This window comes from Misgurnus anguillicaudatus, chromosome 19 (assembly GCF_027580225.2).
Source record: "Misgurnus anguillicaudatus chromosome 19, ASM2758022v2, whole genome shotgun sequence".
NCBI lineage: Eukaryota > Metazoa > Chordata > Actinopteri > Cypriniformes > Cobitidae > Misgurnus > Misgurnus anguillicaudatus.
The window spans coordinates 45254903-45270420 of NC_073355.2; the positions used below are offsets into that span (position 1 = coordinate 45254903).

General features: G+C 38.5%; 1 protein-coding gene across 1 annotated transcript; it reads left to right on the plus strand.

Moving 5' to 3' along the window:
* The first annotated feature begins 6216 nt into the window (after positions 1 to 6216).
* On the plus strand, positions 6217 to 8925 carry LOC141350926 (uncharacterized). Its single transcript, XM_073856769.1, has 2 exons — positions 6217 to 6567; positions 6832 to 8925. Exons 1-2 carry the CDS (start codon positions 6274 to 6276, stop codon positions 8254 to 8256), a joined length of 1719 nt encoding a protein of 572 aa, XP_073712870.1. The 5' UTR covers positions 6217 to 6273; the 3' UTR covers positions 8257 to 8925.
* The last annotated feature ends 6593 nt before the right edge of the window (positions 8926 to 15518 follow it).

Below are 15518 nucleotides of genomic sequence, written 5' to 3' on the forward strand. Positions count from 1 at the left end.
CAAAATAGCCGACTTCCTGTTGGGCGGAGCTTAAATGTTAGAGGGCGAAAGTTGTTCGGGTCGATGAGATCTATATGCGTACCAACTCTCGTACATGTGCGTACAATTTTGCCCGATCTGTGCCCCATTGTTTTTTTTTGAATTACAGGGGGCGCTACAGAGCTCCCTTGCCACGCCCGTGGTCTGGCCTTTGCCCGGACCTGATGGCCAACGACTCTGACGTCTGTGCAAAATTTCAAGAGTTTTTGAGTATGTTAAGGCCTCCAAATTGCCCCGAAACGTAAAAAAAAAAAAAAAAAAAATAATAATAAATATAGCTGCAAGCAGCGATGGCGGGCCCTCGCACGTTTTTTTTACCGCTACACGGTGCCTCCAAGAAAACGATGCACGGTGGGCATGTGCATCAAGTGGGTTAATATCAGTGGACTATTTCATGTTGCTACTGATCTATTTAGGTACTGTAGGTAAAAGAAACCCCACATTTTAGACAAACGGGGGCGCTAGTGAGACACTAAATAGACACGCCTTTATCTGACGTTTTTGTCAACACTTAACAGCCGACAACTCTGATGTGTGTGCCAAATTTAAATTTATTCTAAGCACGCCAAGAGCCTTAAATATGCCTGAAATAAAAGTAAAGTTTGACGTGTTGCCATGGGAACAGCGTTCGAGATGTCAAAAATTCCTTGGCAATTTAGCATCTACAATGTCTCAGCATCATGCTGACCACTTCTGGTGTCAATCGCATGAAAATCCTAGAAGGAGTATTTAAAAGTTCACTGCATGAAACTGTAAGGCTTAAATATGCCTTTAAAATGAAAGTAAATTTTGATGCATTGCCATGGCAACAGGGTTCGAGATATCAAAAATCCCTTCGCAATTTATCATCTACAATGTCTCGGCATCATGTTGACCACTTCTCGTGTAAATCGCATGAAAATCCTAGAAGGAGTATTTAAAAGTTAACTGTATGGAACTGAAAGGCTTAAATATGCCTTTAAAATGAAAGTAAAGTTTGACGCGTTGCCATGGGAACAGCGTTTGAGATATCAAAAATCCCTTCGCAATTTATCATCTACAATGTCTCGGCATCATGGTGACCACTTTTGGTGTCAATCGCATGAAAATCCTAGGAGGAGTATTTAAAAGAACATTGCATGGAACTTTCAAAAAAATCCAGCTTTGTGACTGACACACTTCCTGGCGCCTGCTGGTGGCGCTATACCCGGGAGTCACAATAGGCACATCGATGCGATCTGAATCTTCAGACGAACAAACACCCCGCGTGTCATTACAATAAGACATTTTTTGCCTTAGATATTAGACACTTCCTGTTTCTCTGATTTCGCCACAACTTTGTCGGCTCGCCATGGCAGAACCGTTCGAGATATCAAAAATCCCTTCGCAATTTAGCAAGTCCAATGTCTTGACATCATGATCACCACGTTTGGTGTCATTTGCTTGAATCCCCTAGGAGGAGTATTCAAAAGTTCACCGCATGCATTTTTTAAACAATCCAAAATGGTGGACTTCCTGTTGGGCGGAGCTAAAATGTTAGAGGGCGAAAGTTGTTCGGGTCGATGAGATCTATATGTGTACCAACTTTCGTAAATGTGCGTACATGTTTGCCCGATCTGCGCACTACTGTTTGTTTTTGCATTACAGGGGGCGCTACAGAGCCCCCGTGCCACGCCCGTGTTCCAGCCTTTGTCTGTTCGCAATGACGGACGACTCTAACGTCTGTGCCAAATTTCAAGAGTTTTCGAGTATGTTAAGGCACCCAAAATGCCCAAAAGTGTTAAAAAAAATAAAAATAATAAAAAAATAATAAAAATAAAAAAAAAAATAATAAATTCGAGCAAAAACAATAGGGCTTCGCACCTTTCGGTGCAGGCCATTCTGGCCTGCTCCTCGGTGCTCGGGCCCTAATAAATTTGAGCAAAAACAATAGGGCTTCGCACCTTTCGGTGCAGGCCATTCTGGCCTGCTCCTCGGTGCTCGGGCCCTAATAATAATAATAATAAACGAAGCAAAAACAATAGGGCTTTGCACCCACGGTGCAGGCCATTCTGGCCTGCTCCTCGGTGCTCGGGCCCTAAATATAGCTGCAAGCAGCAATGGCGGGCCCTCGCACGTTATTTTTCCGCTACACGGTGCGTCCGAGAAAACGATGCACGGTGGGCAAGGGCCTCAAGTGGGTAAATATCAAAAATCCCTTCGCAATTTATCATCTACAATGTCTCAGCATCATGTTGACCACTTTTGGTGTCAATCGAATGAATATCCTAGAAGGAGTATTTAAAAGAACATCGGATGGAACTGTCAAAAAAATCCACCTTTGTGACTGACACACTTCCTGGCGCCTGGTGGTGGCGCTATACCCGAGACTCACAATAGGCACATCAATGCGATCGGAATCTTCAGACGAACAAACGCCCCGCGTGTCATCACAATAAGACATTTTTTGCCTTAGATATTAGACACTTCCTGTTTCTCTGATTTCGCCATGACTTTGTCGCTTCGCCATGGCAGAACCGTTCGAGATGTCAAAAATCCCTTCGCAATTTAGCAAGTACAATGTCTCGACACAATAATCACCACGTTTGGTGTCAATCCCATGAATCCCCTAGAAGGAGTATTCAAAAGTTCACCACATGCATTTTTTAAACAATCCGAAATAGCCGACTTCCTGTTGGGCGGAGCTTAAATGTTAGAGGGCGAAAGTTGTTCGGGTCGATGAGATCTATATGTGTACCAACTCTCGTACATGTGCGTACATTTTTGCCCGATCTGTGCCCCAATGTTTGTTTTTGAATTACAGGGGGCGCTACAGAGCTCCCTTGCCACGCCCGTATTCCAGCCTTTGCATGAGCCTAGTGGCACGCGACTCTGACGTGTGTGCCAAATTTCAAGACTTTTCGAGTATGTTAAGGCTCCCAAATTAGCACAAGTGTTGAAAAAAATAAATAAATAAATAAATAAATTCGAGCAAAAACAATAGGGCTTCGCACCTTTCGGTGCAGGCCATTCTGGCCTGCTCCTCGGTGCTCGGGCCCTAATAATAAATTCGAGCAAAAACAATAGGGCTTCGCACCTTTCGGTGCAGGCCATTCTGGCCTGCTCCTCGGTGCTTGGGCCCTAAATATAGCTGCAAGCAGCAATGGCGGGCCCTCGCACGTTTGTTTACTGCTACACGTTGCCTCCGAGAAAACGATGCACTGTGGGCAAGTGCATCAAGTGGGTAAATATCATGCTGCTACTGACCCATTTAGGTACTGTAGGTAAAAGAAACCCCACATTTTAGACAAACGGGGGCGCTAGTGAGCCACTAAATAGACACGCCTTTATCTGACGTTTTTGTCAACACTTAACAGCCGACAAATCTGATGTGTGTGCCAAATTTAAAGTCAATCTAAGCACACCAAGAGCCTTAAATATGCCTGACATAAAAGTAAAGTTTGACACGTTGCCATGGGAACAGCGTTAGAGATGTCAAAAATTCCTTCGCAATTTAGCGTCTACAATGTCTCAGCATCATGTTGACAACTTCTGGTGTGAATCGCATTATTTCCCTAGAAGGAGTATTAAAAAGAACATTGCATGCGACTGTCAGGCTTAAATAAGCCTTTAAATGAAAGTAAAAAGTTTGACGCGTTGCCATGGGAACAGCGTTTGAGATATCAAAAATCCCTTCACTATTTATCATCTCCAATGTCTCGGCATCATGTTGACCATGTTTGGTGTCAATCGCATGAATATCCTAGAAGGAGTATTAAAAAGTTCACTGCATGCAACTGAAGGGCTTAAATATGCCTTTGAAATGAAAGTAAAGTTTGACGCGTTGCCATGGGAACAATGTTCGAGATATCAAAAATCCCTTCGCAATTTAGCATCTACTATGCCTTGGCATCATGTTGACCACTTTTGGTGTCAATCGCATAAACATTCTAGGAGGAGTATTTAAAAGAACATCACATGGAACTGTCAAAAAAAATCAACCTTTGTGACTGCAACACTTCCTGGCGCCTGGTGGTGGCGCTATACCCGAGACTTACAATAGGCACATCGATGCGATCGGAATCCTTGGCCGAGCATACACAATGCGTTTCATCCCAATAAGACATTTTTTGCTTTAGATATTAGACACTTCCTGTTTCTCTGAATTCGCCATAAATTTGTCGCCTCGCCATGGCAACACCGTTCAAGATATCAAAAATCCCTTCGAAATTTAGCAAGTCCAATGTCTCAGCATCATTTTCACCACGTTTGGTGTCAATCGTATGAATTCCCTAAGAGAAGTATTTAAAAGTTCATGACTGACACATTTCCTGGCGCCTGGTGGTGGCGCTATACCCGGGAGTCACAATAGGCACATCGATGCAATCGGAATCTTCAGACGAACAAACACCCCGCGTGTCATCACTATAAGACATTTTTTGTCATAGATATTAGATACTTTCTGTTTCTCTGATTTCGCCATGAATTTGTCGCCTCGCCATGGCAACACCGTTCGAGATATCAAAAATCCCTTCGCAATTTAGCAAGTACAATGTCTCGACATCATGATTACAACGTTTGGTGTTATTTGCATGAATCCCCTAGGAGGAGTATTTAAAAGTTCACTGCATGCATTTTTTAAACAATCTAAAATGGCCGACTTCCTGTTGGGCGGAGCTTAAATGTTAGTGCGAAAGTTGTTCGGGTTGATGAGATCTATATGCGTACCAACTTTCATACATGTGCGTACATGTTTGTCCGATCTGTGCACCAATGGGGTTTTTTTTCATTACAGGGGGCGCTACAGAGCCCCCGTGCCACGCCCGTGTTCCAGCCTTTGCCAGTTCGCAATAACGGACGACCCTGACGTCTGTGTCAAATTTCAAGAGTTTTCGAGTATGTTAAGGCACCCAAAATGGCCAAAAGTGTTAAAAAAAATAAAAATAAAAAAAATAATAAATTCGAGCAAAAACAATAGGGCTTCGCACCTTTCGGTGCAGGCCATTCTGGCCTGCTCCTCGGTGCTCGGGCCCTAAAAATAATAATCCGAGCAAAAACAATAGGGCTTCGCACCTTTCGGTGCAGGCCATTCTGGCCTGCTCCTCGGTGCTCGGGCCCTAATAATAATAAACGGAGCAAAAACAATAGGGTCCTCACACCCCAGTGTGCTCGGGCCCTAATAAACGAAGCAAAAACAATAGGGCTTTGCACCAACGGTGCAGGCCATTCTGGCCTGCTCCTCGGTGCTCGGGCCCTAATTAAAAAATAAATAAATAAATAAATAATAAATTCAAGCAAAAACAATAGGGCTTCGCACCTTTCAGTGCAGGCCGCTCTGGCCTGCTCCTCGGTGCTCGGGCCCTAAAAAACTAGGACAATTGAGGGAGTGACTCAATTCTTAAAACCTGATTGATTGGGAGTTGTTTAAAGTTGACAAACTAAACTTTTTTTTATTTTATTACATGGTCTAATTATTTTTGCCCTTTTTATGAAAATTGTAAACACTACACTACACTACACTTTGTACACTGTAATGTTCAGTCTTGTTTAATAAACACTTATGGCAGTTATTCCAAGTCTTCCTTTGTTTTTTCCCTCCTGTAAATGCTTCAATAATTACCGTACCATGGGCATCACATCGAAATATTACCGTACCGTAATTTTTTAATACCTTTACATCCCTAGAGTTTACATTTATTTGAAACAGGAATTGGGACATTTATTGCAAAATTGGGATAAATAATGGACCGTATCGCTTTGTGGCAGCACAAGATGAGAATTTTAAATTCTTGTAGTATTTTATTTTTAATAAAAACCAGGGGATTTATATCCCTAATTTATATGTGTGTGCTTTATAGGGGGTCAATGATTATAAGAGGCCCAGGACCACCCCAGCCCCCCCCTCAATTTGAACACTGCCTAGGTATGACCCATTACCAGCTGTCTGAAATATATAGTCCAGTTATAGTCCAGTTTCCCAATCTGAATGAGGAAAAACACACTTTGAAAAAAGTGAGAGAAAACAAGGATGTTTTTAGAAAATCTGCTTTTGATTTCTGATACTGAAGTGAAAAAATACATATTTTAGAAAACTGAAGTGAAAACTGCAAACACTGCATTTACTGAGCAACAGCTCTTTTGTTTTATTTTAAATCATCACGTTTCCCATCATGTTCCTCATTTGTTTTTATCCCACCCAAACAACTCTCTGACTCTGAGTATTTAAAGCAGCTTTGCTTCTGGTGTCTCTGTTCTACACAAGACCAACATCAAACCATGTTTGTTTTGTTTCTGTTCACCTGTGTTGTGCTGGGAGCATTCAGTGCTCAGGCAAAAGTGGTCACAAGCTTCGACGAGTGTATAGAGTTTTTCTACAACGGCACAGAACCAAGTGGAATGGATCAGAATGCCAAGAGAATCTGTCAGAAGTATAATAGTTCTGCTGTTTTTTATTTTGCTACACTGTACTACTCAGTTCCTCACAGGATTCCTCTCTACAGTGCCTACACATTTGATTCTAAATGTGTAATCACCGCTAAAAGGAGAGACATCTGGCACATTGAGCCACAGGTAACTAACTATGAACTTAAGACAAAATACAGTTAAAACTTTGCATTTCACAGTTAAATTAACTTGGTTTTCATTGCATATATTTAAAATGACATTGTATGGTACTTTGTCAAACATTTTATACAGTAATTGTACAATAAACATGCAATGCATTGTAGACAGTAAGAACATAATCATTTTCCCTATGAAATTTACAAAATGTATTTTTTTACTTAAGCAAAACATCAAAACTCCCATCTAACAAACATGGTATTTCTTCTGCAGATTTCCCTACCTACATCTCCGATTGACTATATGGTCCTTGAGAAAGATATTGGTGTCAACACTATTGAAGATATCAAACAATTTCAAGCCATGAGCAGCCACTACAGAAACACTGGATATGATCGTGGACACCTGTTACCCAACTGCTTCCAATGCAGTGACGGCCGTAATGCAACGTTTACACTGACCAATGCAGTACCCATGAACAGCCGTTTTAACCAGGTCCACTGGAAGAACTGGGAGATGAAACTGAGGAGTTTCCTAAGAGCCAAGCTTGACAGGGATGGTGGTTTAGCAACAGTCTACATTGTCACAGGTGCAGTACCTGCTGGAAATGTACGAATACCACAAAGGGAAATCTCGCAAGACCCTGAGAAGGTGACGGTGCCCTCTCATATCTGGACGGCGGTCTGTTATAAACACTTCTTTGATGATAAGAAATCTTTGTCCTTTGCCTATATAGATAAAAACCAACCATCACAGGCTGACATATACCTTATGAGTGTCTCAAATCTTAATGATCGGCTCAGTGAACTCTCAAATTCATCTCAACCAATTAGAGTTTTTGCTGATGATTGTTTTGGTGACAATAATAAGTTAAACTTGGTTTATAACTCATTTAAGAAATTAATTAATCTGCCTCTGAAAAGAAAAAAAGGCCCCTCTGAGAAGATGACAAACTTAATCTTTGACAGCATGAACACATACTATACTGAAGTAGAAGATCTAAAGATCTCTGATGGAAGTGCTTGTCTAATAACTTCTGCTAAACCACAGACACCTGTGAATGGTGAGCTCAGAAAGAGAGATGTATCAGAGGTGTCAGATGCTGTTGAATGCCTAATGGTTCCAGAGAAGCAGATGACTGCAGCAGACGGATCAAAGTGTTCAAGCATCACTAACTCTGGTTACCGCTGTGATTGTGATGCAGGAGGTACAACAAAACCTTGCTGTTCCTCTCCCTGCCTGTACCAGGACAAACTCAATTCCTACAGATGTTACTCAGGCCAGACCCTGATAGAGTGCTCACCCCGGTACTCACTCATCACTGCTAAAGGAAAGAGGTGCTGGGATGATCACCCCTGCGCCACATACGGAAATGACTACTACTGGTGCAAGACCGGTTCTAATCTTTTTGGATATACCTGGGACTACTGCAGCTCTCCACTGAGGGAAAGTAAGGCCAAAAATGGGAAGTACTGCCGCAACAACCACGCTTGTGCCAAATATGGTTCAAATTATAGGTGGTGCTACACGGATGATAAAAACAATGACAAATGCTGTATTTCAGAAGACTGCTACTCAACCGTGACTGAGAAAAGATGCCGGCAAGATCACCCCTGTGGCTACCATGGCTATAAGTACTTGTGGTGCTACACAGATTATGAAAACAACTATGAATATTGTTGCACAAAGTGTGATTAGTAGTCAGTGTCCACTTTTTTTTTTTTTTAATTTGTTTATTAAAGTTTAAAAAGCAATACTAAGAGGATAAAGACAGCAGAATATAAACAAATATTGTTCAGTTTTCAATGTTTATAACAATTATCACTAACCCCAGGCTTAGTAAATTTGATTGTGATTGTGTTTGGAGCTCTTACTAACCCAGAGACTCTCAAACATGTGCTTATGAAATGTATAATTATTCATATTAATGCATTTTTCATTGCAATTTTAAAGCAAAAACAAAACTCTATAAAAACTTTAATACATCTGCAAATTCTTAAACTACGTTGTTCACTTTGTTTTTGTAGAGTAACATCACATCTACAGTTTGAAGAAAATCTGTGATTTTTATAAAGTATAGTTGTTAAGATTCTGTTTCACAAGAACTGTTTCACTTACGCTTATATCATTTATAACCATATCACTTATAATGGTAATAATAACAATCAATAATCATACTAATTTGAATATAATTCATTTTATTGTATTGTATTAAGTGAACTAATAGTGTCAGTTTGATTCCTTATCGTTTGATTGTCTTCTAGTAAGTACATTTCCAGTGACCTGCAGGTTCCTTACATTTTACCCTACATGATTTGATAAAAATATTTTTTCTTGACCATCTGGTTTCATTTACCTCTTTGTCCATATGACATGTTTTGACTTGTTTTCAATTTTTCTGTTGGTGCAGAGTAATCAGTTTTAGTTCCTCTTGTATGAATAAACCTCTGTCAAAATAAAGACTATTGATTGAATTGCATTTTGTTGTCTTTGTCATTTTTGTCCCTGAATCCAGTTTATACTCTATTGACCAACTCGACATGCAGTCCCAAAAAACTATTGGATGAAAGAAGAGTAATGGACCAGTATATTCCTGCATACACTGCAGGTTTTCAGACAAATCTGGTGCTGACCACATATGGGTTTGTATAGGTCTGGAATGATACCAGTTTGCATTTATTTAAACGATGCATTTCACATGAGTAAAAACACATCACATGTAACCACAGATATGCATGTGATTTTGCACATGTGAAATTTTATCTGTTAAAATTACACGTGACACATGAAAATGTGCATATGGAAAATGTCTGTTTTTGGAACATTTTCACGTGAAACACATGCAAATTTACATTTGAAACACATGGGATCATTATAATGTGAAACACAACAGTCATTTTATAATTCAATTTTTTTAAACTCGTGTGAAACTGTAACTTTGTCAAATTATGTACACTCTTAGAACGAATGTGTTAAAAACAACACATTAGTGTTGATTCTGGGACAACACACTAAATGCTTTTATGAGCTTGTTTCATGTTCCTATTGGTAACTGGACATCTTCTGTCCTGTGAGGTCATAAAGACTCTGGTCAAGAGCTGGGATGCTGCTAATCTTAGATTTAATAAATCTTGTTTTTATCCCACTCAAACAACTCTCTGGCTCTGAGTATTTAAAGCAGCTTTGCTTTTGTGTCTCTGGTCTATAACACAAGACCAACATTAAACCATGCTTGTTCTGTCTCTGTTCACCTGCGTTGTGCTGAGAGCATTCAGTGCTCAGGCAAAAGTGGTCACTTATAATAATATAATAATATATTATAGTGGCACTTTCTATATCAAAAAATGTCTTTTCTATTTTCAAGTCAAAATAATTTGTTAGCTCACACCTATCGGATCTGTCAAGATGTAATTCCCAGGATCTCAACTTGGGCTCTTACTTAAATGAACTCTTTCAGGGGATTTCTCCCATTAGCCACTAGATGGCGCAGTACGACAAAAGTATTTAAGTTTATCTGTCCGTAAAATTAATCTCAATTTGAGTTTGAATCAAGCCTAGTTTATTGTTTAACAGCTTCTTCTTTTGACTTTATCAACATAAATTTTATGTAGTTTAAATAAAAAAGGGTTTAAAGAACTAGCTTAAATAATTACAACTAACAAAAAATGCAGTTTGCATCTTGAATGCCGCAAAGAAAACAAGTTTTTATTCATTTTTAAACAGCACAATAATAATGTAAAAACAATAATATTTTTTTCACATACTTTAGGAACAATTCAAAGTTAAACATTTAATGGAATGACCCTGATCTTTAAACACATCCTGTGTCTTGGCATACTCTCAGTTTCTCTTGAGTTTTTTATTTTTAATTCACACACACCGGACTGAAAAAGTTTAAAGTTTACGTAAAGTGCTTTAAAACAAAAACTTTGTTTATACGAATGATTCAGAACAAATGTAACCGATAGTTTTACAGCTGATCTATGCTGTAATGGCGCCCTCATGTGGTTTGGTTTTGAGCTGCAGACAGAAATGTTTGATTTGACTAAGATTAATGATGATCAAGTGCCATGAGCTTTTATGTAAGTTTCAGTGAACAAGTAGCAGCTAGCTTTGAATGCAGGGGCTGACTGGGACCAAAAAGATTTTTCATCCAAAGCGGCCCACCACACCCTTCTCACAACACAACACACTGATCCAACATAAATGCTACTTATATTTTTTAGGAAATCAAAATATAATTTTACCTATCTGCCAATAACATCTTACCAACAATTACATAAAACAAAGTTAAACCTGAGGCCTTTTTCTGTTTTTGTGTCAGATCTGAGGGTGAAGATCTCTTACTTTAAGTTTTATAAATCATTATCAAGAACAAATTAATTTGCTGAAAGATACATAAGAAGGACAATTCCTCCAGAAAACAGCTTGAGGTGCACTGGAGAGTTTGAATCACTTATTGCATGTAATTTGAGTAATATGCACTACATTTTTCCTCTTAAATAAATATATTACTTTAATGTGCTCCTATGTGTGGCTTTCTCTTAATGCTATAAAGCAATGCTAAACTTTCCTTAGTTGTAATGTGTAACTGTCCATCTCATAAGTTTTGGAGAATGGGGTTTAAAGGGTTCATCTACATGTATACGGTTATTTGAAAATAATTATCTTTTTAATAATGTAAAAGATGTAAACAAAGTATTCATTAATCAATTCTGGTAAGTAAATGTCTAACAAAATCATTGAACCTTAACTATAAAGTATTTACAAGAAACTATTGCAAATAGAAACATTCATTATAAATTATTTACATGAAAATATTTTAGAAATACATTTATTAGAAGTTTTTTTTTTGTTTACTCTGTGGACCCTGTCCCGGGTCCAGAATGACTTATTATGACTTAATATAAAATATTCCTTTAATTTTTAATGGTCTTGTGATGGACCCAGTACCACATATGAGATATTTGAAAGTACGCACACATACAGGTAGGGTTGAAGCTGTCCCTTCGGATCTCGACTTACCGCAGAATCTACAGGACTGAACGTATCTCTGTGTTATTATAACGTGACGAATGGGAAAACAACAATCTAATGCTGACTTTTTTACCCGTTGGAAGGCCAGTCGCCTTTTTTAAACATATCTCTTTGTCGCCGTTTGTTGAACTTGGTCACTGTCAGATCACCTCATCAGAAGTTTTCACCAGAAATACTGGGCCGCACAGTCAGGTTCGAACATCAGCGGTCGCCATATTTTAGACAGAGCCAATAATGGACAGTATCACTTTGTGGCAGCGCAGGACGAGAATTTTAAATTCTTGTAGTATTTTATTTTTAATAAAAACCAGGGGACCCCCCTAATTTATATTTTTGTGCTTTATAGGGGGTCCCTCAATGCTTATAGGAAGTCCGGGACCACCCCTGCTCCCCTCAATTTGGACACTGCACTGCCCAATTATGTCAAATTACCAGCTGCCTGAAATACATCCCTGAGTGTAACTCCAGTTTCCCAATCTGAATGCAAGAAACACTTTGAACTGTGTGAGTGATAAGAAGAATGCTAAACCTGCTTCTCACTTCAGACTCCAGAAGTGAACAAACATCTTTTAAGAAAACTGAAGTGAAAATTCCACTGCACTGCATTTACTGAGCAACAGCTCTATTTGTTTAATTATAAGTTTAATTATAATTTATATAAGTTTTTCATCACATTACCCATTTTTAATTTCCATCCCACCCAAACACATCTCTGACTCTGAGTCTTCTGAGTATTTAAAGCAGCTTTGCTTCTGGTGTCTCTGCTCTATTTCACCTCAGAACCACAAAGATTAATCTCTGTCTCATTAATCCAGTATAGACAGCTACAGACCCAATAGTCTTTACCTTTCTCAATATGAGCTCTTAACAAAATACTTTTTGTGCATTGGCTTTACCAGTAGATTTCTCTGTGGATGACAGCCATGCATGTCTCTTCTTTGCCCCTGTATGTTCGTCCGTCGTGTGGTGTCACAGGAAACACCCCAGCTTGACTTTCTAATTATTTAGCCAAATGTGCTGAACTTGCATGATGATTTTATTCAACATCTCTCATCACTAAACGCTCTTGAGGGTGTTCTTCAGTGAACGTCCTGGAGATCACAGAGATCTTCCAACAAGTCCATCCTTTTTTAATTTTTTGATCCCTTTCGTGACAGTATTCAAACTTATTAGCAATGCTTAACTAATTATCTTGAAACCTCTTTTGTTAATAAAAATAAATGTTTAATTAAACTATTTAAAAAAAAAAAGGAAATTGGTGTCATATTTACTAACAAATGGAGAAAAATCTTAATTTTCAAAGGGGGTGTACTCATTTATGCAAATGGATTCTAATAATGTGGTCTAAATTTTAAGACATCTTGCCATACCAAAAGTGGAAGTTTCTGCTCATACATTCCAAAATTGCAAACACTGTTTTAAACCACACTGCAAAAAATGATGTGTTAATTTTTTATCATGAAATAATGCCTTTAAATGGCATTACAAAATTAACACATCATTTTTTGCAGTGCAACGCTTCACATCAGGTTCCTTAATCTTGTGCTCAAAGGAAGTTTTGAGAAAGTTCTGAGTTGTCTGTAGTTTCTTTAAGTGAGACAGACACAGAAACAAGAGGAATGGATCAGAATGCCAAGAAAATCTGTCAGAAGTTGTATGATCCATCTGGCACATTGAGGCACAGGTAACTTACTATTAACTAAAGACAAAAGACTTTCATGAAGAGTTGAAGTTTTGCATTTCACAGTTAAATTAACTTGGTGATCTTCATTCTGTTTTTCATTGCATATTTAAAATGACATTGTATGCTACTTTGTCAAACATTTTATACAGTAATTGTACAATAAACATGCAATTCATTGTAGACAGCAGAGGTGGAAAGAGTAATAAAATATTCTACTTAAGTAAAAGTAAAGTTACTGGTCTAAAAATCTACTCAAGTAAAAATAAAAAGTAAGTCATTTTAACTTTATTCAGAGTAAAAGTTACTTTTTTTACAGCGGGGAGATGAAGGATTCTAGTATAGTTAAAAAATGACAAGGGACTATTAATCTCAAACTAGTTGTTTTTAATTGTAGGAACATCTTTACATGTTAAGTGCAATAACAAAAAGTTAATAAAATAAAAAGCTTTTTTAAAATAAGAAACATTTATGTTTAATGATTTTTACAGGTGAGTAATATAAAATAATATGAGGTCAGCAGCTAGTAAATACAATCACTATAGTAAGGCTGTAATGGATGTATTGTTGGAAACATACATTATTTTATTAAACTATATACAGTATATAGTTTAAATGAGCATATAATGAGATGAGTGCCATGGCTATATACTTTTATCCTTTACACGTTTAATGTCTTCTATCTAGCTTCCCTGACCTGATGTCTAGGACCTTTCTTATTTGGATATATGATGCTGGCCCGAGAATTTTCGGTTTCTGTGGTATCACCCCTCACCTCTCCAATGGCTGCATGGGTGCACTGAATAATCCTTCCTAAAATGCATTAAACTCAGCGAGTGGTCAGGGGTGTTCACTTATATGCTCACACAAAAATCGCTGCAAAAGACGCTTTCCAACAGGTGTTTTACCGTTCGTTGTAAACTTTTGGACCTATTTTTCCAAACGCCTCACACCCGTATATTTTTCCGCTGAGAGCTTGAATAATAGACACTCCAGCCCAGTTGGTGGCAATAATCCGTCATTGCCAATTGCAAGAATACTAACAAAGTTCCCGGCGCGGAGTAATACCTCACAGCACATCTAATACAAGTTAATGGAGTTGACAAAAACTACGATAAAACCTGTTGGAAAGAATCTTTTGCAGCGATTTTTGTGTGAGCATATCAGCTAACAAACCTGACTACTTTGCATTTTAGGAAGGATTGTTCCTGTGCCCTATAAAGCCATCAAAGAGGTGGGAGGTGATACAAGAAACACCTGAAAACTCTCAGGCCAGCATAATATGTCAAATTTTCAGTCAAAACCATTCTATTTCATCATAAACAATCTGAAAACAGGGCTTTAAGTGTAAAATACCGAACTTGTCCTTTAAAAACGGGTTGTGCAAATGAGCGGTAAAAACCCAGTAGGCAATTCCGCGCTCAAGAGCATGAATCCTACCTTTTATAGGAATGAAACAATCGCTTTGCGTCAGTGGAAAATGGTCACTTAAATATGGCCAGGGGTTTCTTTCGTAAGAGTTGAATTAAGGGTCTGCATTAGCGCATGCCTGTATCGTCCGTCGTCTTGGTTCTTTTTGCGCATTCCCCCGCCAATCAATCAATCATCCATGGCACGCCTTTATCACCTTGCATTTTTTTTACTCAGGAACGGATATGATTTAAAATGTAGCGAAGTACAATATCTTAAACAAAACATACTTAAGTAAAAGTAAAATTACAGATTTTAAAAACTACTCAAAAAAGTAAAAGTACACAAAAAAAACTACTTAATTACAGTAACGTGAGTACATGTAATTCGTTACTTTCCACTTCTGGTAGACAGTAAGAACATAATAATTTCCCCTCATGTGTTTTTTACTCAGAGCAAAACATCAAACACCCATCTAACAAACAATTTCTTTTGTAGATTTCCCTACTTTCATCCCAAAATGACTTTATGGACCACGAGAAAGACATTGATGCCAACACTGTTGAAGCTATTAAACAATTGAATACCATGAACACTGGATATGATCGTGGACACTTGAACCCCAACAGCTTCTTATGCAATGATGGCCATAAGGCAACGTTTACACTGACCAATGCAGTACCGATGGATGCTTGTTTCAACTGTATCTAAGGAAGAGTTGGGAGAGCACTCTGAGGAGATTACTAAAAGCCAAGCTTGCCAGCGATCTTGATTCGACAACAGTCTACATTATCACAGGTGGGGTACTTGATGGAAATGTACGAATACCACC